We start from the raw sequence: 25,587 nt of genomic DNA on the forward strand, positions 1-25,587 counted from the left end.
GGTTCTTGCTTAGTTATACTGTGCACATACAGTCTTTTTAGTGTATGTAAATAATTAGCCTCACCCTTGAGAACCCCCTGTACTTCCTATCAAGGTTGCCTGCATTGACACCTCTCCTGACTGAGAGTTTATCTTCTTATTCAAGGCCACCCCTCTCCCTTCTGTGATCCCCTCTTTTCCTTGTGTCTTCAAGTTCTCCCACTCTATTTGCTCTTTCCTCCAAACCTTCTAGACAGGTCCTCTTAACCCTGTGTTCTGTTGGAGTTACCCCCATTGTTCCTTCCCTCCTTTTTCAAACAAGCTTCTGGTCCCCTGTCTTCTCTCCTTGTTTCCCACTCACTCCCCAGGCCCTTGGGTCTGGCTCCCATCCCCATCAGACCACTAATACTATCCCAGTCCCACCGGCCAAATCCAGCTGATGCTTCCAGTTCTTGTCTTATTTGACATGTGACAGAGTTGCCTCCTCCTTCTGAAAACCTCTTTTGACTTCTGTCCTTCCATCTTGTTTTTCTCCCATCTCTCTGACTATTCCTTCTCAGTATTCTCAGCTGATTCCTCTTCCTCTCTCTGCTTGTTAGTGTTGTGTTGTCCGAAGTTCCATTCTTGACCCTCTTCTCACACTGCTGAGGTCTTATCTAGTCCAACAGCTTCAGCCACCGCCTATAATCCAAACCTTTCACATCTGATCCTTCATCTCCGGTACCATTATCTCCAGAAGTCTAGATGTATAAACCAGAGGCAGCACCCCGCCCTCCCTTCCAAGCCTGCCTCCTCGTCCACCCACCTTCTGTGATGTGTCTGGGTTGCCTGCCTTTCCTACACCCCCCCACATCTGGCCAGCCACCGGGCTCTAGCTGTCCTACTTCCAGAATACCCCTCGGTTCTGTCTTTCCTGCCCTGGCTCAGGCCCTCACCATGTTTTGCCTCAGTTACTGCAGTGGTGTCCTCACTTATCCCCCACTATGATCTGCCTTCTATACTGAAGCAGGAACCATAGCTATAAGGATCTCATCAGGTCTCTTCTCTGAATCAAAAATCACTCAGTTGCCCTCCATTGCTCTCCAAATAAAATCCCAGTCTCTTAGCCAAACACAAGGCTTTAATGGATCTTTCTCCTACCTACCTCTCCAGCCCTCCCTCCTGCCGTTCTTCTGATTGCATCTTGGGCTTAGCCAGTGATCCGAAGGGCCCTGGCTCACTACACTGTTAGGCTCCCTGGATCTCTCTGCACTGTGCCTTCTGCTGGGAGTGCCCTCCACCCAGGCTTTGGCCAGTTCTTCATCCCTCAACTACTACACTCAAGCTCATCTCTAGGCAGCTCTCCTTGGCCCCTCAGCCTGTGGGGTGCTCATCCTCGGTCTGTCTTTGCCATCCTGGGTGGCATTCATTGCACTGACTTCCTGATTTTCCTCACTCAGCTGTGAGCTCCTTAGAATCAGAAGCCATGTCTGATCCCTTTAGGTTTCCAGCATCTGATGAAGTGCCTTGGCCAGCTGTGTTTCCTGAAAAGAGTGAGATAGTGTACAAAGGCATCTGTTCCATCATAAGCTTGGGCTTTGTGAGTAAGAAGGTGCTGGATTCTATCTTAGTCCAAGAAAACGCTGAACTCTGATCCCTGTTGTTTGTGTTTGACAGACGTTTATGGAGGAGATGACTCGCAAACAGCCTGACGTGGACCGAGTCACGAAGACCTACAAAAGGAAAAACATAGAGCCTGCTCACACGCCTTTCATCGAGAAATCCCGCAGTGGCAGCAGTATGTTTCTAGCCTCCTGTGTTAGGGTGTTTTCATTCCGGCAGTTTGAAGATAAGCACTTTCCAAATCCCTGTCAGAAAACTTCTTTTTGGGGCTCCTGACTGGCTTAGTCAGTAGAGCATGCAGCTCTTGATCTCAGGGTCGTAAATTCAAGCCCCATATTGGCTGTGGAGCCTATTTAAAACAAAAATGTTTTTTTGAAACTCACTTTTCTTACACCACCACATAGTAACTATATTTCATTTTCTTGAACTGGCATAAAATTTTGAAGTGGTCGAGCAGATTGTTTTTGCAGTGGCCTTTCCATTGTTGTGGTCATCGGTGCTGTTTACATTTGGTTTGCACTGACTTAGTTATCAGATAAATCAGCTACAGAGCCATTGCTTTTTTGGTTGAGTTGACATTTCCTCAGTTCGCAAAGGACAGAATAAATGGAAGATACGAGACAAATACCTGTTGTCTGGGAGGAGGAACAGTAGTTTTGAAATGAGTATGCTTAATACTGGAATATTGCCAGGTCCCAGGCTGCTTCTCACATTTGCTGACTGTATACCATTTGAAAGGTGTCCTGAGTTAACACATCTGGCACTTTCTCCTTGTGAACTGACAAAACCAGCTTTTCTAATCTCGCAGTTGTTTTTTCCTCTTAGGGAAGTCCTTGAGTCAGCCCACACCTCCTCCCATGCCAATCCTCTCTCAGTCTGAAGCAAAAAACCCACGGGTCAACCAGCTGTCCGCCCGCTGGCAGCAGGTGTGGCTCCTAGCGCTGGAGCGGCAGCGGAAGCTCAACGACGCCTTGGATCGACTGGAGGAGGTGAGGCCCTGCCAAGCAGCCTTCACTGGAGGGAGGCGACTTCTTACCTTCTGAGGCCCTCTTACTATGACCAACTTCTGCAGAAGTAGAAACAGACCAGTATGAGCCAGGGCTCTGTCCTGCAGGCCCCCAGGCAGAAAGCACACAGGGGTCACAACAGGGTGGGCCATAGCACCTCGCTGGGGAAAGCAGGCAGGCCAGTCAGTCTGTTTAGGGTCCGGCCTGTGACCCGACCCTCCTCAGCACCCGGCTGTGGTCAAGAATCAGGAGCATGACTTCGCAAAGTTACCTCCGGGTGCGTAGCTCATCACAGTCACGACCATTACTGGGCCCTCTGTGTAAAGATAGAAGCTACGCAATTATGAAATAAGGGTAACTTGTGTGACCTTGTTATTCCACTAGTCTTCACTAATTACGAAAAGCAAATCTATTTTGAAGTGTCATTAACCAACCTAAAAAATGTAGTGCTACACTTCCTAGTTCCTAAAACAAACCTCTAATACCTTTTATATTTTTTTTATTTGTGCGTATCAAAGCAGCTATGCCCGGAAGTGAGTGTTCTGTGTTCTTTGTTGTTATTTCTGTAGGTCAGTTGAGTTTTAAGCATATTTGGGTTTTGGCTTTTTCTTTTTTTCCCTATTCCTTCCAACTTTGGAGTTTGAAAGGCCAGGGGGAAAACTGCTGCGCTGCTTCAGTCATTCTGAGTCTCCCTCACTGACATAGTCCAAGCAGCTCAACATCACCTTGCCCGCCGCACAGGCCTGCTGTTGTCTGCCAAAGCCAAATATTTCACATGGAAGTCAGACGGGCAGTTTGCCCCCTCTGGTGCCATTCCAAAGAAACATGCTTGTGTGCAGGGTTGGATTCTTAATGGTTCCAGCCAGAATTCAAATGATCTCATCTCAGAAAATGATGGGAAACATGAGCCTTCTGACATGGGCCTCTGTGTGATCGTAGTTCTTATCAAAATCACGTAAGTGAGGAGTGCAAAGGACTTCTCTTCTGGGATAGAATCCATTCCCTTACATCTAAGAAGGTGATCCTTTGAAAAGTGCAAAGGGAAAGCAAGGCTGGCTCCACCCATTCTTGTTCTCCGTGCTCCGTATTTTCCATGGTGGTCGTTCAGTTACTGTTTCTCGCACTGCGTCGTCATACCACAGCTCATGTAAATAATCATGGCTTTCAGTGAAGGACCGAGATTGTGCCTTCACCAAAGAGGCAACACATGGAAGTCATTGTTGATGCCCCTCCAGAAGGCCTGCATGGCTTTACTGAATGTCTGAAAGTCCGGGTATGCTCTGGGCAGGTTTGAGGGTCAAAATAGTAAGTCTTGTTGACACCTACGATTTCTGTCTAGTTGAAGGAATTTGCGAACTTTGACTTTGATGTCTGGAGGAAAAAGTATATGCGTTGGATGAATCACAAAAAATCTCGGGTGATGGATTTCTTCCGGCGAATTGACAAGGACCAGGATGGGAAGATAACACGGCAGGAGTTTATTGATGGCATTCTAGCATCCAGTGAGTTCTCTCATAGTTTCAAACATGGGTCACACCTGGATTCCTTGCACTTGGTGGAAGCAGGTGATACTCTGGCTAAATAGTCTTTCTGAAGTTAAAGCTATAGTCTTAAGGAAGAAGTAATGTAACTTACTACATTACTTACTACATTACTTATTGCTTATTACTAAAATTGGTCTATCATTTTGATGGAAAGAAGAACCTCATTTTGCTGGGAATTAAAAAAATAAAAGACAGGTCTTGTTTGACACAGTGTGGCACGTAAAACCCGTTTGAGGTATAGGTTAAGGAGCCAACTTTGTGAATGATGAGGTTCTAAGTAAAATGTTCAAGAAAATACATTTTTTGTAATACCAGTTTCTGACATCTGTATAACAGCTTACAAAATACATGATCTCATTTTTAGCAGGAAAAATAATTGAGGCATAAAGTAGTTAAGTGACTTGCCAGGATCACAAAGCACATCTCACAGCTGTGCTACTTTACCCGGCTGTGCAGGGCAGGCCTGCCTGCAGAGGTGATATTTGAGGGAAGAGTTAGAGGCAAAGGGAACAGGAGATACAAAGCACTGAGGTGGGCACGAACTTGGCATGTTCTAGGGATAGAAAGATTAACGTGGGTGGGGTGTTACGATCTAGGGGAGTGCTAAGAGATGAAGTTGGAAGGATCAGCAGCAGCCAATTCATGCATGGCCTGGTAGGCCCCGGGAAAGGGAGCAGATCTAACCTCTTCTTGTAGAGGCAGTGGGACGGTGGGAGACCACCAGAGGTTTTCACCTAAGAGATCTGATTTACATTTTAATAAATCACCCTGGCTACTGTGAATATTCACACTTCCTTTGGGAAGCAATTTGTCAGGAACCTAAGGCAGTTACCTAAACATAGAAAAAACTTCATCCTATTCCAAATTGTCACTATCCTGAAGTCATTGAAGTATCTAATAGTAGTTAAGAGTAGATAACTAAATTCTTATGTTGGATGGTGGGTCTATGGGTAGTTGTAATATTATGTCTTTTGGTATATCTGAAATACTGTTTGGTTTTGATTTTTTAATTGCATGGGGGAGGAGGGAGTCTATAAGCAAAAACACCAAAAAACTTAACAGTGAGTAGTCTTTGGGTACTGTATCTCTAGGTGACTTTTCTAAAAAAAAAAAATCTTCTTTATAACATTAATATCTTCTAAGTGAGCATGTATTACTTTTCAGAAAAAAAGCAAAACATAAATATTTCTTCTTTCAAGAAGTATTTACACACCCTCCAGCAACCCAAGTAAGCTCTCTGAGTTAATGTTCCAAATGTGATTACTTTTCTCCAGAGTTCCCTACCACCAAGTTGGAGATGACTGCCGTCGCTGACATTTTTGACCGAGATGGAGATGGCTACATTGATTACTATGAATTCGTGGCTGCTCTCCATCCCAACAAGGACGCTTATCGCCCAACAACCGACGCAGATAAAATTGAAGATGAGGTATGGGAAGTTACTGTATTTTGAGCACACTTTTGACCACAGTGGTTGGGCGCAATGGCTGCGTCAGCCCCATGACTTATAAGATCATTATGTGGAGTTCTGTTTGGGGATCCGCATTTGGAGGATGATGCCCCAGAGGATCTCTGGCTGTTTGAGCTCTCTCTTTCAGTCTAGATGACTTCTCACTCAAAAGAGTCACATCTGTGTAGTTCCTCCGAAGTTCACAAATGTACACACACATCCTGGTCCATAGGTACCCTGTTGCTTAGAACAGACTACTCTCTCAGTCCTGGGCATCCCACAACAGGATCCGGGGGAGTGGTCTTCAAAGAAAACATTTAAGGAGTAAAATGTGAAGTAATGTTTAAGGTGGTGTGTACCCACCAAGCTTCCTGCCTAGTTGAGGACTTTTTCACATTGGAAATCGCACCCATCACCTTGGAAATAGCAAATTCATTAGTAACACATGGAAATCCTAGGATCTGTTGATCCTGAAAAGGGAGAGATTAGTGGGGCAGGTCGTGGGTATGGCCCAGAACACCCCAGGACTGACTTCTGGCACTCAGAGGCTCCTCGGTGGAAATTCAGATCAGTTCTAATTCACTTTATTTGATACGATTTTGATGCATAGTAGCACATTTCTCTGAAGGAACTTGGAAGCAAATGTGTAACGTATTAATTTGGAATAAAGGATAAATGCATGTATCAAAAGCCTAAAATACCTCAAAGAGACATAATGAATAGTTTTCTGCTTACATGTAAAAATATTTGTTTCTCTGAAGCGAAAGTCTTGTTTTAACCTTCACGCTTTTCTTTTTTTGTTGTTTACAACCAATAGGTTACAAGACAAGTGGCTCAGTGCAAATGTGCAAAAAGGTTTCAGGTGGAGCAGATTGGAGAGAATAAATATCGGGTAAGGAAGAGCAAACCAGTTCTTTGTGGTGGTGGTTCCTCCCATGTGGCCCTTACAGGTGAAAGCAGCCTGACACACAGCAGACCAGATGATCCCACCTTCCCACTGCCCATGCTGGGAGGACCAGAGCCAGGGGGACTGAAGATGCATGCGGTCTCTCTCTGGCCCTCATGTCTGTAGATTGCAAATGTCAGGTGTCCTGTTGGGCTAAGCTTAGTGCCCTACATAATCCCACCTGAAAAATAGTGCTGTATTTAGCTAACAGTAGCTTGTACTTGAGTTCCAGTGTAGGAGACATTTCAGAGTCCTCTTTTTGGCTGACCAAAGTCTTTAGGGAGACGGTGCCACCTATGCTGGTTATCTGAAGACTAACCCATCACCCCGAAGTGCTGGTCATGGTGAGCCTGAGTGGCTCCCAGGCTCAGAGAGGGCTGGAGGAACTCTGTCTCCTCTGAGCTGGGTTACAAATAGAGCCTAGATGCACTAAGGGGACACCAGGCTCAGTAGTCTTCCCTGGAAAGCTGTGCCATGGACATAATTTGACCATGAATTATGCTGTGTTTTAGCTGCTTTTAGGACCAGGGTTAGGGGATAGAAGGGATCTGAAACAGCACTTCTAAAATATATTTCGCAGCTTATCCAGATTCTTTAAAGTCCTAAAGAAAACCTAGGATTGGTAAAGAGGGTTCAGATTGTGCAGTTATTTGCACGAGTTAGAAACAGGAAAATCTAGGTTCCATTAGTACATCAAAATGTCTTCAAAGTACCCCAAAGTCACCCTGGGCTGCTCTTAACTGGGGAGTGTTGGGTGACTCTGCTTTGGATCCAGCCCAAATCCAGGGCATTTAGTAAATAAAACCATAAGCAATCTTGTGCTTGCTTTTGTTGCTTTTTATTTTCTTGTTTTTTGTTTTTTAATTGTGAGAGAAATGAATTAACAAGAGCAATTAGTAGAGTGGAAAAGTTAGGTCTTACTATAATTTATAAAACCATGCCCCCGTGGCAGCTCTCGGAGAATATGCTTGAAGACTGGTAACGTGATTGCATGATTGTCATTCCTTAGTGTTAATTTGACAAAATGTTCTCTTTTTTTTCTTTCCTTTCCTTCATCCTTTACTCTTTTGTCTGTAGTTCTTCCTCGGCAATCAGGTACAGTGTGCCTTGCAGCATCCTCCTCGGTGGAAATGGTCTGTGTAGCCCATGCTGCCTTGTTCTTTGCTGTGGGGAGAGGACATGATCTGAAGCATGCCTGGGTCACATCTGGTTGTCTTACCAAGTGGAGAAACTGCTAACAGGGCTAATATTATAAAGCTGTCTTAGCAGCAGCAAGATACGCTTTTTTTTTTGTTTTGTTTTTTTAATGGAGATGAAATTTTCCATCCGAAATTAGATTGGCTAAAGCCTGTATTATGTTGGACTGGTTCAGCGGAATTTGGAGCTATGGTATCAATCCATCCCACTTCTTTTTAGAATAGGAAGTCAGAATAGCAGACAGTTAACAGAGCACTGTCTTTTGACAACACAAATTTCATAGCGTACACAAAATCAAAAAGTCTTGAGGTACTTAAGTACTCGGTGTGTTCAGATACCTTATTTACTTATATTTATAGGGTATTCTGTAATTATAAGTTGCCTGAGAACCGCAGTATAACAATCATGATTTGGTCATAGCCTGAATTTTGCTGATTATGTCTAGCTAGCCAGAATCTAAGGGATCAAATTAGACTTGCAAGAAAAGATTGAATGCTTTTGACTCCACTTGGTAATTCTAACCTTATAGATCTTTTTGAGGGCTCTGGGGTCCTGTGTCTTCAAATGGAAGGAAGTTGCATGGGTAAAGACTGTCTTGTGATGTGAAATCAGAAACACTAACAGTTGATTTGAGGCCCTCAATCCGTGTTAAGTCCCCGGCACTGCCATAATCATTCCCTACAGTAACATTCTGGGCCAGTGGGAAGAACAGAGGATAGAAACGAAAGACAAGGACAAAGACGGTTTAAAATATTGCAGCGCAGTGCCGAGGCATACCTCACAGCTGTGCCTGTTTCCTCATACCTGTGTGTGGGGCCCAGGCGTCCTCTGAAGTGGCACTGATGTCCTGTCCGATGCTCCGCTGACTGGCAGAGGGTCCGACGAGTTAGTTCCAATGTTGGAACAGAGTCACGGGGCTCGTTTTGTGCATGAGGCACCTGAGACCTGAAGGCGCCTGTGCTGACAGTCACGCAGCTGGTGTCAGAGCCACTGCAGGAACCCGGGTCACCATAAGGGATTTTCCAGTTAAGGAAACCAAAATTACCCTGAGACATTCTCACTGACAGCCCAGCTCTGCCAGGTTTGCACAGGTCCCCAGTTATAGGGCTGCGGTAGCCCCTTCTCCTGCTCTCACTCTGGCCTCGACGCCCCCAGCCGCTTCAGCTGCTGGCTTGGATCAAGCCTCCTTTTCCCTACAGCTCAGCAGAAGCAAGTCAGAATCTTTCAGAGGGGGCTTTAGTAAGAAGTTAGGGAGAAAAAAAGAATGAGTTAAGTGGAGTAATTCTAAGAGCTGACAGACACATAAACTACAGGACACAGTGACATTAGGGTAAAGTACTTCTTGGAGTCCCTTCCTGATTCACTGTAGAGGACATAGAGGCCCTGATTTCCTCCCTCTCCTCACCGATCCACAGAGAACCCTGACTAGTGACTCGAGTGACTCGGGCCATCCCTGCTCTTGGATGTGGCAGAATTCTCAACCTTTCCCACAGAGCCTTCCCATTTTCTCTATTGGGCCAGCTTCTGAGGGAGGCACCCTCGGGCCGAAGGGGCAGCTTCCTTCCCGGGACAGGACGTTTATTCCCTCACATCTCTGGGCACCCACTTCAGTGCTTGTCATACTACACCATGCTGTTGCTGTGGTCACTCTAGATAAAATCTTAATAGCTGTGGGAGATGAGAGATGTTAAGACTCTTCATTTTCAAAGTAAAGGACTGGGGGAGGGGGTGGTTTTTTCAGTCGCCTTGCTGCCTCTATAAACAGTACACCTGAGCCAGTACAGAGTAATACAGAGAATTACCACAAATACATTAATTTTGAGGGAGGTTGGTTATGTGTCCTTGTCAGACATCTTTTCTGGCATTTTCAGTTTTTGTGCCTCGTTTCAAAGTTATAGTTCTCCTTTATAACTTGAGAAGTCGTAATTAACTAATTAGTCCCTTCACTCCACCCCCTAACCCAACATTCTCCTTGAATTAAATAATTTTAGGAATCCTATTTCTCCAACAAATGTTTGATTTTTGTTTTGGGATCTCCGCAATGATTCCCTTTTGTTGCCTCTTACCTTATTTTAGGAAGAGGGTAATTTATGCAGTGGGAAAATACAGATGTTAACAGAGCTGAGAAGCAGGGATGTTAAAGAAAAAGGAAAGAATAAATATCAGAAAGTCATGCTTGTCTTAATATCCCAAAATGATTGTTGAATACTATTTATAATCAGCGTGGTAGATTACAATTTTAATTTTTTCAACTAAATTTTAGTACAAATGCCATAGTCATTTGCTCAGCTGAAGAAACTTTCTGCTTGGTGACATCACAATTAGAGAACACCAAGGGCTTATTTCTGAAAACCTTGTGTGGAAAATCAAATTTCCTTCTAAGCTTGTAATAATAATGATGCTTGCAGGGGTTTCCTTAAGGCTTGACATAGTATTTGCTGTTCTCCATTTACCTTTTGAGCACACTGTATTCAGAAGTTGGCATCCACTTTATATCTACCTTTTATGAAAGCAAACTAACATAACAATTTTACTCTTGGGTTTTAATTTGGGCAGAATGTTTAAAAGAATTGAGGTGAGCTAACATTTGTCTGTCCTCTGCCTTCCCCCTTTTGGTGCAGGGGGAGGGGGTGTGACCACCAAAAGTTAACTTTGTCCCAATAGAAAGAATATCAACACGAGTTTTACCTTGATATCTCAGCTTTTCAGTATTTTAAATTCTTTTGTGAAAAATGCCAAATAGTTAAAATTCTCCCCAAACTGTCAAATTATCATTTGTCTCGTCTGAATACAGTCTGCTCTGGGAAGAAGGCCTCGGCCTGCTCTAAGGCACACTCACTCATCACTCTCCCCTTGGTCCTGCAGTTCGGGGACTCCCAGCAGCTGCGGCTGGTCCGCATCCTGCGCAGCACTGTGATGGTTCGAGTTGGTGGAGGATGGATGGCCCTGGATGAATTTTTAGTGAAAAATGACCCCTGCCGAGGTAAGGAACCTTCCTGAGCATGAATTACACATAAGGTATGCCCTCGCCACTGATCTTTCCTGCTTACACAAGGTGTCAGTAGTGGGTCTGTTTGGCTTTTATTTTGTTAAGCTGCCCAGATACCGCTCTACCAGCACAGATTAGAACTTGGGGGTGCCCAAGTAGACCAGAAAGAAAAAGAAGGAGAGGTTGATGCCCTCAGGGGAGACATTCAAGGGACACAGTCACAAGAATTAGGAATTTATTGGTGTCTTCAGATGTTTCAGTTTGAAAGGTGTTCAGTTAGCACTAGCCTAGAAAGGAGCCTGATGAAGCCTTTGAGGTTCCTGGTTAGTGCTCCAGATCCCTCTGCCTGTAACTCCTATGCCAGAAACCCGGGGAGGCTGCTGGTCCTCTTCCGTTCAAGGAGGGACTGGGGCATCTCCCTCGGCCGGGAGAGAGGATAAAGAACACCTAGCAGTGAGCCCAGACACTTGCAAGAGAGTTGATCACCAAAGCAAGACCAGGGGTTACAAAACCTGAAGGGTGGGCATGCCAGGCCCACAGCAGGAGAAGAGGGGAACAGAGTATGAATGCTGGCGCCTGGAGCTACAGGTGTGTGAGGGCTGCCGCAAGGCCAGGTGAGCGAGTTTTGGTGCCTAAATCCTCCTCAACTGTGTCCTTTCCTTTTTCCTGTTAGCCAAGCTGCATGTGGGTACACAGGAGGCCCCCCCACTGTCTGCCAGTTTGTCTCTTTTGACCGGTTGGTTTCTGCCTTTCCTGCTGTCTCTGTTTCTTTGTGTTTCTTTATTTATTTATTTTTTTTATTCTAGTTCACCATCCTGGGAGTAAAATAAAGCGCTCTGATTCCAGCTCTTCGATTTCCAGTCAGTCTCCCATAGGTTGGCTTTTAAGCTTTGTCCCCCTTGCCCACACCCCAGCCCGTTGAGAATGGCTTTGCTTCAACTGTAGCACCTCTTGGCTCTGTGGTATCTGCTGCGTTCACGAATGCTTTGAAATAGCCAAGCCATAGCTTTTCTAACTATTAGAAGTAGACAGAGCATAGAACACTTCTATTGAAATAGTACCTGTGGAATTTGTTAGAGTTTCTATATATTTAACCAATACTTACATAGTTTTTTAGGTGCCACATGCTGTTACAAGCAATTTAGAAATAATAACACATTTACACTTCTGTGAGGTATTGCCGCCATTTTACAGAATAGGAAGTTAAAGTACAGAAGTTAAACAGCTTACCTAAGGACAGACTACTAATAAATGGCAGAGACAGGATTCCAATCCAAGACTAGTGTGGCTCTCAAGTCTGTGCTCCTGATCAAGGTGCCATGTGTCTCAGAGGCTGGCATACCCACTACCACCCCTTTTTATGTGTGGATTGATGGTTCAGCCTGCGTAATTTACTTGGTAAGGCATATTTATAAACCTGGCAGACATGTTTACAGTACAGTTACATAACTTCTTTGGAAGTGATTTATAGTCTTACTTTGAAGTGTTTAGAGCTAAAGGGTGCAGTTCTCACATGAATTCAGATACGCCATAGCTTCTGTTATTTTAAATGTCATTCTGCATTTACTCCAGTAAACAAAAGTAATTTTCGTGTGTGTGTGTGTGTGTGTGTGTGTGTGTGTGTGTGTGTGTATGTATATATAATATGTATATGTATATAAAATACAGTGAATTTTGAAAGCACCTGTTCTGATAAAACCTTCAAAGGGTTTAACCAGTTGTAGAAGTTACTATATTGCAAACTAATTTTCTTGAAATAAAAGTCCTCTTTCATTGTTTTAGATCAGGTACAGGAGCCATGTATATGATTTTAACCATAACTCAGTAAAACAACATTATTTTTTTGTAAATCTATTAGTAAGGTTTTATTTTGTCTGTCCTGTATGACTGGACTAAACAGACAAACAAAAGAGATGATGCATGTGACATTGGAATCCGGATGCCTGTTTGCTGCCTGCTGTACTTGCCCTGTTGACAGTAACTTTGTGCCGATGGCCAAGGGCTACCCTGCTTGCTTTGTCCTTATGTTACTAGCTAAACACTGGAATTCCCCCCAGGAAGTTTGGGAGGGCTGTCTAATACCTATTCTCTATGGAACATAGTAGCCTTTTCAGCATCCCTGGGAGCAAACAAGGTAAGGCTTTCCTCTGTGCCTCTCCAGGAGTGCCCTCCTAGCACCCAGTAATCCTCTCGATTCCCCTGATGGCAGAGTCCGGAACTTCCCAGCAGTCTTAGATGTCATAAGTCTACCAGTGGCAGGATGAGTACTTCTAATAAAATACAAAGTTGCCCAAGGCGGTGAACACTTAAGGGCTGGGATGGATGTACAAGTGACTAGGGAGAGCATGGACATCACAAAGAGAAGGGTTCCCTGAAGCTATCTGGGATTCTGTGAGGATTCATGTGGCTTCTAGAAGCACTGCTTGGGGGAGATTCTGTATTCGTTTGTGTTGCATTTCCTTGGCTCTCTGGACCACAGAGAAGGTTAGACGGAAGCTAGAACACAGTTGATGACAGTATCGTACCAACGTGTGTTGCCTCCTTCCACACAGCTGTTTCAGAAGCCAAGAGATAGATCAGACTGCGCAGTGCTCTAGCCAAATGTGTTAAGTGAAAATACTCAAGTAGGTTCATGACACTGCCAAAAATTGGAGGTTTCAGTTTCTGAGTTCATCCGTGGCAAAGGAGGTCATGGTGGTTTGGATGGTGATGAAAACAATGCCTAAGGAATAGGTCGGTCCACCTTTATCTAAGGGTGTGTTTTTAAGCATTAGATGAATTAGTTCCCCCAAATAAGTGAGGGTCTAGAAAACTTCATTTATGAAGATTTGAAAGACAATTTGACTGAGAACTGATTGTTTTTCTTTTTTTTTTTATTGTGGTAAAATACACATAAAATTTACCGTCTTAAAGTGTTCTGTTCAGTGGTTGTGCTACCATCACACATCCATGGAGCTCTTTTCATCTTATAAAACTGAAACTCTGTGCCTATTAAATACAGCTTAGAATTCAGTTGTAACTAACCAACATCATGTGGCCAGCCTGAGTCCCTTAGAAAATGGTGGCCTCTTTGGTGTTGAAAAACTGAAATGGTTGCCTTCAGGGCCTGGCCTCCAAGACATAATCTTCAAAAAATCATGGTCAAATGCTTTTGGAAGACACTGGGTTAAAGCTAAGAAAATTTCTTTACTGTAGGATTTCCCAGAGCTTACGAAATGCTGATTGCATTAGGGATCTCCCAAGGCGGGGCGGGGGTGGGGCGGTAGTATTTATTGAACTCTTTTTGTAGGAACCCCCTCAAAAACCTTAGTTTGGGAAGCTCTGCTGTAAACAGTGGAAGACCAGGGAAGGATTTTGAGCCATTCAGAATTACCAGGTTTTTATTTAGAAATTCCATTTTGGGGGATGAGATGAGAAATGAGACCAGTTGGAAGCCTATTAACAGCCATCCAGGGTGGAGCAGATGCTCCATGAATCACATAAGGGTAAGGGGTTGCGGGGGCTGTGGGAATGCTCTGGGTGTTCGAGAAGTTTTAGAAGATACAATCAGTAGAACAAACTGCCATCAGGAGGAAGGGACCTATGTTGACTCCCCATTCTCTGGCTCTGATCATGTCTATTCAGTCGTTGGATATAAGGTTCTGACATCCAGGCAGAGGTCTGAGCAGGGGATACAGTTGGAGTAAGGCATGACCATATGATAGTAATGAAGTCAGATGGGTGAACTTGTCACCACCAGGTTCAAAGTCTAAGAGGGAGAACAGGACTGTAAACAGAACCAGGGGAACATCAGTGTCTAAGGATGGGCGGGAAGGAGGAGAAGCAGGAGAGCAGGTGTCCTGGAGCCAAGGGAAGAGATTATTTCAAGAAGAGAGCAGTTAGTAATCCCCCCGCGTGCAAATTACAACAGCAGAGAGGTGTCAGATTATCAGAAGAGTTTTACCTGTACACATAAATGTGTGCACACGCATTCTTAATAATAAAGAGAGCATTAGCCAGAGTGAAGTAAATTCAGTATACTCATACATTATTTTGGAGAGTGTACGTTTGTATAAAATTTTGGGGGATCAATTGACAAATATCAGAAATCTCATGCGCATCCGTTCTCCTCAGAAAATCCACTTGTAGAAATGTATCTTAAGGAAATCATCGCTGATATGCACAAAAACATTTTACAAGTAGTTTGTCACTACTTGTGACATTGTATGCAGTGTTTTAAAAATTGTAAGGAAATAAAAAATACAACATAGGGTTGGTTAAATAAATTGACGTCTAGGGCCGCCGGGGTGGCTCAGATGGTTAAGTGTCTGCCTTCGGCTCAGGTTATGATCTCAGGGTCCTGGGATCGAAGCAGGGAGCCTGCTTCTCCTTCTCCTTTTACTGTTTCCCCTGCTTGCGCTCTCTCGCTCTCTGTCAAATAAATAAAATCTTTAAAAAAAAAATTTGACGTCTGTATGATGAAGTAACACTTTGCAGATAGTTGAAATTATGCAAGATCTCTCAAGCATGGAGGAATGTTCCTGATGTTCTTGTATTTAAGAATATATATACACAGTTGTGCACAGGAATAAAGACACACCAACATTTTAATAGTGATGGCCCTTAGGTTGTCAGTTTAAGGAATTTTCACTCTCTCTGTACTTTTCCGTGTATTTCAACCTTTTACAGTTTAGAGTTATCAGTAATAATTTGCCAGGGTGATTTAGGTGTGGTGGGGATGGGAGCCTGAGTGGGGTAGGGGCGGGTGGAGAACCACTAGTGTAGGTGAGGGTATGAGGAGCCGGGGGGTGGGAAGAAAGCTCAGGTAGGAGACGTCGGTTCTGGTCCCAGCCCTACCACGGCTCTCCTTGACTTCAGCCTCTGTGAGTGCTTCAGGTCCTTTGTCTGTGGCAGGGACACTGACCAGTTGCTGGTGACAGTCTAGTGCCCGACTGCATGTGTCACACTCTGCAAACGGTGCAGTGCACAGGGAGCGTGATGTTCTTACGTCGTGACATGCTGAATGCCATGGCCTTCATCTGAGATGCAATTTCAGACTCTTCCTCTTGTATCAATGTGTTGTTCTTGTCTGGAAGGGTTGGCACAGAGAAAACTGTTAAATGTTTACTAGGTTTAAACTGCATGTCTGAAGTTTGGTATGGCTCAGGGTCACAAGCAGCTCTTTTGGGGTGAACCCTCAGCTGAGTCATGATTTTCATTCATCACTATTAGTGCTTTTGCTGTGTGTCCACCGTTAGGCTGGGCACATTAGCAAACACAAGAGAAATAAGTGTAAGTCCTGAATCCGTAGTTACTAGTGATGGAAAGTCTTACTGAAGTGCCTATGTTAGTGCTGAAGGAAGTTCTCTTGGAGAATCATTAGTGTAGACAGACGAAAGCACTGAAGTCCAGAAAATGGATGAGTAGAGAACCCAGGACCAAGGAATGAGCTGTGAGGGGCACATTCTGTTGGGACCTGAGGAGGAAGGAAACAGCTTAGCATTCACAGACCACCCGGACATTGGGATCAGCCTAAGGAAACTGAGGCCTGGAGCAGGAAGACCTGGTTAGTTGCTGAGCCTAGACTGTCACTCAGGTTGTGATAACCACATCAGCCCTTTTAACCTGACACTTGGATATGTTATGTCAACATAGTATATTGAGAAGAATTTTATTTAGGAATTTGGAACTACCCTGCTTGGACACCCATGCAACTTTATTTAAAATCTGACTCTACCAAGATCACTCGGTTCCCTTGAGGACATGCAGGGTTGGGCAGAAGAGGGGGTGGGCATAGGTACCTCAGATCTGCTAGAGTCGTGGTTCTTGGCCAGAGTGAAAAATCTTACTTAGAAAAGAACGACAGGGCACCTGGGTGGCTCAGTTGGTTGGGCGACTGCCTTCGCCTCAGGTCATGATCCTGGAGTCCCGGGATCGAGTCCCACACCAGGCTCCCTGCTCAGCGGGGAGTCTGCTTCTCCCTCTGACCCTCCCCCCCTCATGCTCTCTCTCTCATTCTCTCTCTCAAATAAATAAGTAAATATCTTAAAAAAAAAAAAAAAAGAAAAGAACGACGAATGATTGATTCCGTTTTTCTGAGTTTTACCAGTGGTTGTGTTTATTCACATATATCTAGTGTAGTCTAAAAAGTAAACAGTGCAGGATGGATGACAGTAACACCTTTTGGTGAGAAATAATTTAAGGACATATTCCGGAGGAATTATTTCTTTTAAATTAGTAGTGTCTTTCACATTTAACATTTATGTTGGCCATCCTTGGAATCTTCTGACCAAATCCAAATTTTAAGTTCTGGTCTTAGAGCTGCAGAAAGCCATTAGGACAACACCTATTGGCCTTCAGAGCAGTTTCCAGATTGTTTCCACCGTGACGTTCCTCCCACTTGCCGTCATCCCTTCAGCTTCTTGTTGCTTTCAGTTTTTGACTTAACATTTCTCACCAACAAGTTTTGTGCATGGTCTTGATCTTTCTCTCTCTCCTCCCACATGTTTACTTCTTAATGATTTTATCCTGATCTTTTTACTGTCCTGAGTTCCTGGACCTCTTCCCTTAGGATTATTATCCACTGAATTCAAATAGAAGTGTCTGGACAATGTTGATTTCAATGATTTCTTTTCTCCACTAAATAGTTACCATGTATCCTGCAAAATCTGAGCAAAAAGTACACATGTACTATGAGAGAGAAAAGGGTTTTGATTTTAATGTCAGAGGTTTGTGCACTGCTGCATCTGCTTTCTTTGATGAGTTACGTATGGTGTGCTTGCCCCAGGGGACAGCGGCAGGGCAAGATCATTACCACAAAGTGGCATGGTATTTTATAAAGTTCGAACCAGGGGGCTTACTAGTTAACTCTGCTCTGGGTAAGAGTCACGACAGACTGACAGATCGTGAATTTATCTCTACTTCAAAAGACTCCACAGAGGGTACTAAACCTGTAGCCTATGTAACTGTGGTCATGGGGTCAAGCAGCTGTGTGACCATCAAAGATACATTTTGTAAGATTCAGTTACATTGTATGTGTGTGTTTATTCCTTTTTTTAGCACGAGGTAGAACTAACATCGAACTTAGAGAGAAATTCATCCTACCCGAGGGGGCATCCCAGGGAATGACGCCTTTCCGGTCGCGGGGTCGAAGGTCCAAGCCGTCTTCCCGGGCTGCTTCGCCGACCCGCTCCAGCTCCAGCGCCAGCCAGAGCAACCACAGCTGCACGTCCATGCCCTCTTCTCCCGCCACCCCTGCCAGTGGCCCCAAGGTAGGGACTGCCCTGGCTTGCGGCCTCCTTCCTTGGTCCCGATTTACAGGCAGTTGTTGTTGAGTGTAGCCTCTGCGCACCTCCAGCCAGGAGAGGAGCAGGAGGACCTACAGACCAAGCTCTACCTACACCAGCCTTTCCAGGCCCCAGTAGGTAACAGGACCCTTAGGATTTTACTCTGAAGGACATTTATTAAAATACGAACTCAGATCGTTAAGTCAGAAACACTTTTTGCCACATATTTTCCACCCAGTTGCTAATTTTGGAAATCCAGGCGTTAGATGCTAACGGAGAAGTCTGTCTGTTTTGATAGGTTGCTTGTGAAGAATGCCATTGCCTCTCTGCCTGGTCCCTTTTGTCCTGTTGAACTGATGCCCGTTTTGTTTTCTGTTTAAGATTCAGGGTCTTCTATTTATTTTTCCTGTTCCCAGTTTGCTTCCTTACTGTTCCATTTTCAATTGTCCCCGTCCTTCCCTTTGGATTTCCATTTCGCAGACTCCACTTCAGTCCTCTCGCTGTTATGACAAACCCTGGTTGGTAAACAGTAAAGCTGGCCCCCCTGGCAGGGACAGCCATTATCCTGACCTCCAGCTGCCCAGCCCCGAGGTAGAGTATGGTTTTGCTGACTAAGGACACAGTCAAGACGAGGCCCTCGCTAATGCCCAGACCTTGATCGGCTACTCTTCCTGACACGAGTCCATGCTCTTTTCCATCTCTGTGGTGCTTGCTCTCACAGCTGATTCGTCTAGTCAGGTGTTTTTCAGGGGTTTCTAACTCGGACTCACCAAACTTGGAGATAAATAAGAGATGCCTAAAACCAGATTGTTGAACAGCTTGCTAACAGTCTTGAGAATGACGTTTTTTCCCAGGGTGATAAACAGTGGTCATTCCTGGTGATCTGTTTATGGATATTATTTATAAAACTCGGGCCTCTTGGAGTCTCCAAACATGAGCTACACAGACGAGTTATGAACACTTGAAATTCAACTGTGGTGCATGTTCAGCTGTGTTCTCTCTTTGCTTAGAACAGAAGAGTGGCTGGCATCCCCTGCCCTGAGCCACATCCCCAGGGTGATTGGTATCACCAGACTGGTCTGAGGCGTGGGTGCTGCCTACTTCAGCCAAGCCCACTATTAGTGGATACTGCTCTGAAGCTCAGTTTTTAACTTCTGAATCTCTTGGCCTCGTCACATGGGTGTCCGAAGCCTTGATCTGATATACACACACTGGCAGTTAAGCATGTTTGAGTGCAGTCATTAAAATGCCCAAAGCATTTTTGGAAGAGCAGTGTTTCAGAAACCAGTCACGGGCCAGTGGCTTGTCTGATAGCAGGAAGATTTGCATTCTAGCTCCCGCTGGGAAATACTGGATTCTTGGGCCTCAAAGATAGCACTGACTTCAGTCATGCAAACTTCAGCCTGAGAAAGCGGGAAATGTTAAGAAGCCGGTGCCTGTGAATGGGCTGCTGCTTTGGGATTCATCCGCTCCAAGCTAAACCTCCAGTTCAGAAATCTTTCCGGTTCAGAACGTGATCTGGGGACCTATTGCCACCAGAACCCCAACACTCAACATGCTTATCTTGCTTTTCTTCTTCCTTAATGGCTCCAGTTTCATGAAAGTCTCAAAAAAGTTCTAAAATTTTAAATGTTTTAATTATGAAGTACAAAATACTCACAGGATTCAAATAGACCAAGCTTTTTGTTTTGTCTTAAGGTTTTACCTTTTGTTTTGTTCATTTCGAGGTTTCACCTTTCCTTACCTGTGGGTATTGTACAGGCCGCGTCCTGATGTGGACTCCCCAGCCCAGGGGCTCCGGGGCTGCGGTCTGCCCGGCGGCCATGGCCATGTGCACGAGCGGTAGCTTCTGAAACTGGTGCTCTTCGTCCTGTGTGGGCCAGGAGGGTTTGTTTGTGAATGTTAATCACTTTCTGCCGCTTCTGCTTTTTCTTTCTAAATTAAAGAAATACAAGAAACACAATGAAACAGGTTGCTTTACTCTTTCCATTTATATGAACATCTTAAAGGTCCTGGAAAACAGTTTACACAATTGATTTCAAAGAAAAATTAGAACAGTGTGTTGTGGCATGAGTGGTATTTAAAATAGACTTAAAATATCCCTTCTTCAAATTAAGTCTACTACCATCTTTTAAAAAAAAGGCTAAAAAAAAAAAAAAACACTCAAGTGGGAAATGTTGCTCCTCCCGGTAGCAGTAATAATGTATATCTATCCAGCAGCTCTTTTTCCACTAGGAAGTGCTTCTACACATGATTTATTCATTCAGCAAGTTTTTATTGAGCCCATCCTCTGTGCCAGACAATGTTTTAGGTGCTGAGGATGTGACCGTGAACAAAACCAAGTCCCTGTTTTTGTGGAGCTTAGGCTTGAATGCAGGCAAGTCCGCAAACAAGGTTAGGAGTGCCAAATCCTGAACAGGGAAGAAGAGCAGGGTGGAGTATCACTTTAGTAGTGCGGCAAGACCTCTCTTGATCGGCCGTTCCAGCCACGCCACCCGAAGGGAACGAGGGAGTGAGCCACGCAGATACGGGGTGCTTCGTAGTAATCCAGTGGATTGAACAAGAGGGAGTGTGGTTATCTGCATTTTTTTCCAGTGAAGAAATAGATCTTGGCTTGACTAAAGTTTCTGCACACACGCATCTAGTGAGAGTGGTTCTCCATACTAAATATTTAGGGCTAGAACCCATCTTTCAAAATTTTTAACCCCAACACTTTGACACTTGGGATTATTTGGATTTTTTTTTTTTTTTTTGGCCATTTTTAGTGGAAATTTGTCAGTAAATTTCAAGTAGAAGTTTAGAAAACATTGTGAAATTTTAAATTGGAACATAAGACCTTTTGTGGGGTGGAATTATTAAAATACATGACCTAGGACACTTTCAAAATAAATCTTTGTTTTCCTGGACTTTTAATTTGCTTTCCAATTGATTAGATGTGAGGAGGCTTAAGTAGACCATTTAAAATTGAATTTCAGAAATTCTACGTGGTAAATACGATCTTTTAAATTTTTTTTAAGGTTATTCCATCAACAGGCAGCAAGTTGAAACGACCAACACCAACTTTTCACTCTAGTCGAACATCCCTTGCTGGTGATACTAGCAATAGCTCTTCCCCAGCCTCCACAGGTGCCAAAACAAACCGGGCAGGTAAGTACCTGCCCCCCGCCCCCACCTGTCCATAGGTTTTGGGGGTGAAAGGAGGGGGGAGTGGCCAAGCTAAGAATTGGGGACCAGCAGCCTCTGGGCAATGCCTCCCTGCTCTCCAAAGAGCAAGTAATGAGAGCAGCACTAGGTGTGATGTCCAGAGAGTCCCGCAGATTCTGTGCGGCTCTTTCCTTTCCCTTCCGCCACTGTAGCTAGCTGTAGCCCTGCCTTCTGAGAGCAGAGGCTTCCATGGCTAAAGCCAGGCCCCCTGTTCTGGATCAGGAATGACCATATTTGAGAGAATGTAGAAGGCAGGAGGGGCATCCTGAAGTGGGCCTTCCTCAGAAGGCCACTCAGTTTTGGGACTGGCAGTTTGCTAGTAATTTTTCCAACACTGTATTTATGGTAACTGCTGGCAAGTTGAGAAAGTAGGGAAAGATCACATCTGTTCACCTTTTGATGTTCCTCCTGGGAACCTAGGAATTGGCCTCATTTCTGGCCCTCTTTTCGCCCATCCCCGACCCCCACCCCCCTGGGTGCCACACGAGGTCACTTGTGCTGCTGAGAGAAGCTGGCTTCTGATCCTCAGGAGACAAGCTTCTCAAGCAGAATCACAAAGCCAGAAAAGGTTTCAGGCAACTGCCATATAGATGAGGACATAGTGGGTCCAGAAAGGCTCTGATTCGCCCCAGGGTCACACAGACTATCAGGTGGTATTAGAGTCAGAGCCCTAACCTCTGGTCACTTGTTCTCGCCGCCCCCCCCATGTTGTATCTCATTAAGTCTGCTGCTTTATTCTCCAATTCCAGACCCTAAAAAATCAGCCAGTCGCCCTGGGAGTCGGGCTGGGAGCCGGGCCGGGAGCCGGGCCAGTAGCCGGCGCGGGAGCGATGCCTCGGACTTTGACCTTTTAGAGACACAGTCCGCTTGTTCAGACACTTCGGAGAGCAGCGCTGCGGGGGGCCAGGGCAGCTCCAGGAGAGGGCTCAGCAAGCCTTCCAAAATCCCCACCATGTCCAAGAAGACCTCCACTGCCTCCCCCAGGACTCCGGGTCCCAAGCGATAACGCTGTACAAGCACCCCAAGCCTCTATCCACTTTGAAGCCTGCTCCGTACATTGGGTGTATATTTATTCTGAACAGGAGAAGTTATATTGTTAAAAGTGTAAAAGAATAATTGTGTTATGAAGCTGCCTTATTTTTTTTCTTTTTGTAAGTTACTATTTTCATGTGAATATTTATGTAGATAAAATTTGCCTCCTGGTAACCCTGTAATGGATGGGGCCCAGAAATGAAATATTTGAAAAAAACAAGTGAGAGGGTCAAGATGAGAATGTGTATTAAAAAAAAAAAAAAAAAAAATGCCTCTAAATAGGGTTTCTGCGCGGTGCAGGGTTGTAAACCTGCTTTATCTTTTAGGATTATTCCTAAATGCATCTTCTTTATAAACTCGACTTGCTGTCCCAGCAAGATAAATTATATTAAAAAAATAAGAATCCTGCAGTGTTTAAGGAACTTTTTTTTTGTAAATCACAGACACCTCAATTAGCAAGAACTGAGGGGAGGGCACTTCTAATCGCTTTTTCCAGTGTTTTTAATGCTGTGTGATTTTAGCTGAAGAGAGGGAACCTCCTCTGGTAAAGTTTGCACATGATCAGCAAAAGGAGTTCATTGCAATACTTTGAATACTGTCTCAGTACTGGGTGTTTAAAGGACAAATAGCTGCTAGAATTCAGGGGTAAATATGTTCAGAAGACGTCAGAACATCGGGGTTTTTAAGAGTCCTGGTTTGTAACTTCCTATCCAGCCCAGCCACCAATAACTCCTGTGCTCACCGGGACCCAGGCCCTTGGCAAGGGGAGACTCCTTGGTGGCACTGTGAATTACAGATTTGTTTATCTGCATTTTTGCTATTTAAATGGTCGATCAACTTCCCACAAACTGAGGAATTCCACGAGCCTATTCTGAAAATGTGGACATAAAACAAACACTTGCTCATCCTTTAAAGGAGTTCACCAGCACACCTGTTAACAAGTCCCGTTTGCTTCCGTCTTTTTTTGTGAGTAATAAAGTCAACTGACCAAGTGACCATGAAGAGGGGCTGTCTGGGGCTCCTGTTTTTTAGCTGCTGTTCCTCTTCAGCTCCGACCATGTTGCTGTGTGATTATCTCAATTGGTTTTAATTGAGGCAGAAACTGAAGCTCTACCAATGAACTGTTTAAAAACAAGACACACTTTTGTATTAAAATTGCTTGCAGTAACAAATTTGTATTTCCTGATTTTCTTCTCAACTATTACCTTATATATAACCTGTTACCCTGGGTATGATTGTGTTTTAGGTACTTAAATGCATTATTCAAATCAAAATATCTTGGATAAATTATGGAGCTCACTAAAAGATTTTTTTCTTTTTATTTCATCCTTGTTAATTTTAACAAAGCAACGAAGAAATAATCCAGCTATTAATATAAATCTGTAGGGAATCTGCTCCACTTAGCTGATTACACAAATAATAATATGTAAGAAAATTTCTGTATTAGAAATCACAAAGATCCCGGGTTTGAGAGGATGAGGCCAATTTGCCACAGAAGGCTGAAATCTCTGGTTAAATGATAGAATTTCAACACTGGAAGCAAAACTGGTCATCAAATCCAGCTCCTTTCTTTTCCAGATGGAGACACTGGAATGGGAAAGTGGGAGAGAGGGTTATTTGCCTGAGATCACAGAATTAATAAGTGGCAAAAATGGACCTTGAATCAAATCATTGATTCTCTATTTAAGCCTGGCATTTCTATTTCCTCCAGCCCCTAGTTGGCTTTATAATAATTAGAAATCAAATATTAAGTAATTCTAACAGGAATTAGGCTAGGAAATAACTTGAGAGGTAGGAAAGGGGTTTAAACTCAGGCCACCTGAGTTTCTGATCATTAAGCCATACAGACTCATCTGATCAGGAATTGAGTGAGATGGATACATGTTTGCCACAGCAGTTTGATAGAATTTTTAAGATTTTATTTGACAGCACAAGTAGGGGGAGGGATAAGCAGACTCCCCGGTGAGCAAGGAGCCTCGCACAGGGCTCCAACCCAGGACCCTGGGATCATGACTTGAGCCGAAGGCAGCCACTTAACCGACTGAGCCACCCAGGCGCTCCTGCCACAGCTGTTTGAACACAAATATCCAGATTAAAAGAAATCCAGCCTGATGGATTCTAAAGTGCTTACTCTATTCCCCCTAGAATTAAGTAACTTCGAGCTGCCAGAACTGTGCAGGATAGTGTTTTCACCCAAATTTGCTTCTCTAGGCTTCCTGGCAGCAGAAGCATACTTAAAACAGCCTGACTTCCGGGCGCCTGGGTGGATCGGTTGGGCAACTGCCTTCGGCTCGGGTCATGATCCCGGGGCATGATCCCGGAGTCCCGGGATCGGGTCCCGCATCGGGCTCCCTGCTCGACGGGGAGTCTGCTTCTCCCTTTGACCCTCCCCCCCCTCATACTCTCTCTCTCTCATTCTCGCTGTCAAATAAATAAATAAAATCTTAAAAAAAAAAAAGATAAACTCTTAAAAAAAAAAAAAGCCTGACTTCCATCCTTTCAGATTCTGGACTGTGATCACTTTTTTTTTTAACCAAGTAATTCAGGTTTTCCCTTAGTCTTTGCAACAAAGCTCAGCTAGTGGTGGAATCTGCACAAAGTGTATTTCCGTTCAACAAACACCTACGTGCAAGGCCATATAGAGAATATAGGGATGCCAGGACAAAAGCTTAAAATTACAGTTCTGGGATACCAGTGCTAAATGGGATAACAAATTTGGTGTCTGCTGGGTAGAGAGGCGGGAGTCCCTGGGGTTTTGAATGATAAAGGAACAACAGCTAACATAGTAATACTGACTACTTGCCATAGGCCAGTCACTGTGCTAAGTACTCAATCTACAACCCCACCGTTGTGACCCCATTCACAGGTGAGCAACAGCCTGAGAGGTTCAGAAACTGCCCAAGGTCACAGCGCACCAGGTGGCTGGGGAAAGCCCTTGTTTGACACTACTTTCTCCAAGAGACCTTCCCCACCTCAGTTCCCTTCCAGTTCCTGAGTTCTAGGACTCCACTCACATCCCCACCCCCACGTCCCAGCTCCTTGTCCTCTGCCCTTCCAGAAGGGAAGGCGCTTTGCCAGCCCTCGGGTTCGGAGCCCAGCTTCGGTTCTGCCTTCTGTACAGACTGTTCGCTTGACTATCACCCCTGTTGGGGGTCCAGGCCACGAGGGGGCAGGGACTGGTCGGCTTCATTCCTGGCTCAGGGCAGAGGATGGAGCGGCCCATGGTGATTGCTGTTGAACTGAGTTGTGGGCTGACACCCTTTGGAATGGCTAAAACCTGATGTTTAGGTTTATGGGAATGTGAGGCCCCTTGTTTAAAGAACACAGCTATCTCTGCTCACCTTAAATGGAGATAAATGATTTCTGCTCTAA

The 25,587-nt window shown here is 44.5% G+C and overlaps 1 protein-coding gene across 35 annotated transcripts in view; it reads left to right on the top strand.

Annotated features, from left to right (window-relative positions):
* The window catches only part of MACF1 (microtubule actin crosslinking factor 1), a 340,905-nt gene extending 317,522 nt beyond the window's left edge, over positions 1–23,383 (top strand). For 12 of the 35 annotated variants that reach the window (XM_027622580.2, XM_027621798.2, XM_027623351.2 and 9 more), the window contains 13 exons: positions 1,636–1,756; positions 2,407–2,570; positions 3,107–3,121; positions 3,928–4,090; positions 5,407–5,561; positions 6,400–6,474; positions 7,606–7,623; positions 10,591–10,708; positions 11,521–11,589; positions 17,753–17,964; positions 18,460–18,570; positions 20,997–21,126; positions 21,933–23,383. In XM_027622580.2, coding sequence (XP_027478381.1) covers positions 1,636–1,756; positions 2,407–2,570; positions 3,107–3,121; positions 3,928–4,090; positions 5,407–5,561; positions 6,400–6,474; positions 7,606–7,623; positions 10,591–10,708; positions 11,521–11,589; positions 17,753–17,964; positions 18,460–18,570; positions 20,997–21,126; positions 21,933–22,189 — 1,608 coding nt within the window. In that variant the 3' untranslated portion in view covers positions 22,190–23,383. The remainder of the gene's footprint in view (positions 1–1,635; positions 1,757–2,406; positions 2,571–3,106; positions 3,122–3,927; positions 4,091–5,406; positions 5,562–6,399; positions 6,475–7,605; positions 7,624–10,590; positions 10,709–11,520; positions 11,590–17,752; positions 17,965–18,459; positions 18,571–20,996; positions 21,127–21,932) is intronic. The other 23 variants (XM_027623976.2, XM_035726950.1, XM_027621886.2 and 20 more) reach the window with 16 other exon arrangements.
* Positions 23,384–25,587: the final 2,204 nt, after the last annotated feature.

This window comes from Zalophus californianus, chromosome 4 (genome assembly GCF_009762305.2).
Source record: "Zalophus californianus isolate mZalCal1 chromosome 4, mZalCal1.pri.v2, whole genome shotgun sequence".
In the NCBI taxonomy this organism is placed as follows: Eukaryota; Metazoa; Chordata; class Mammalia; order Carnivora; family Otariidae; genus Zalophus; species Zalophus californianus.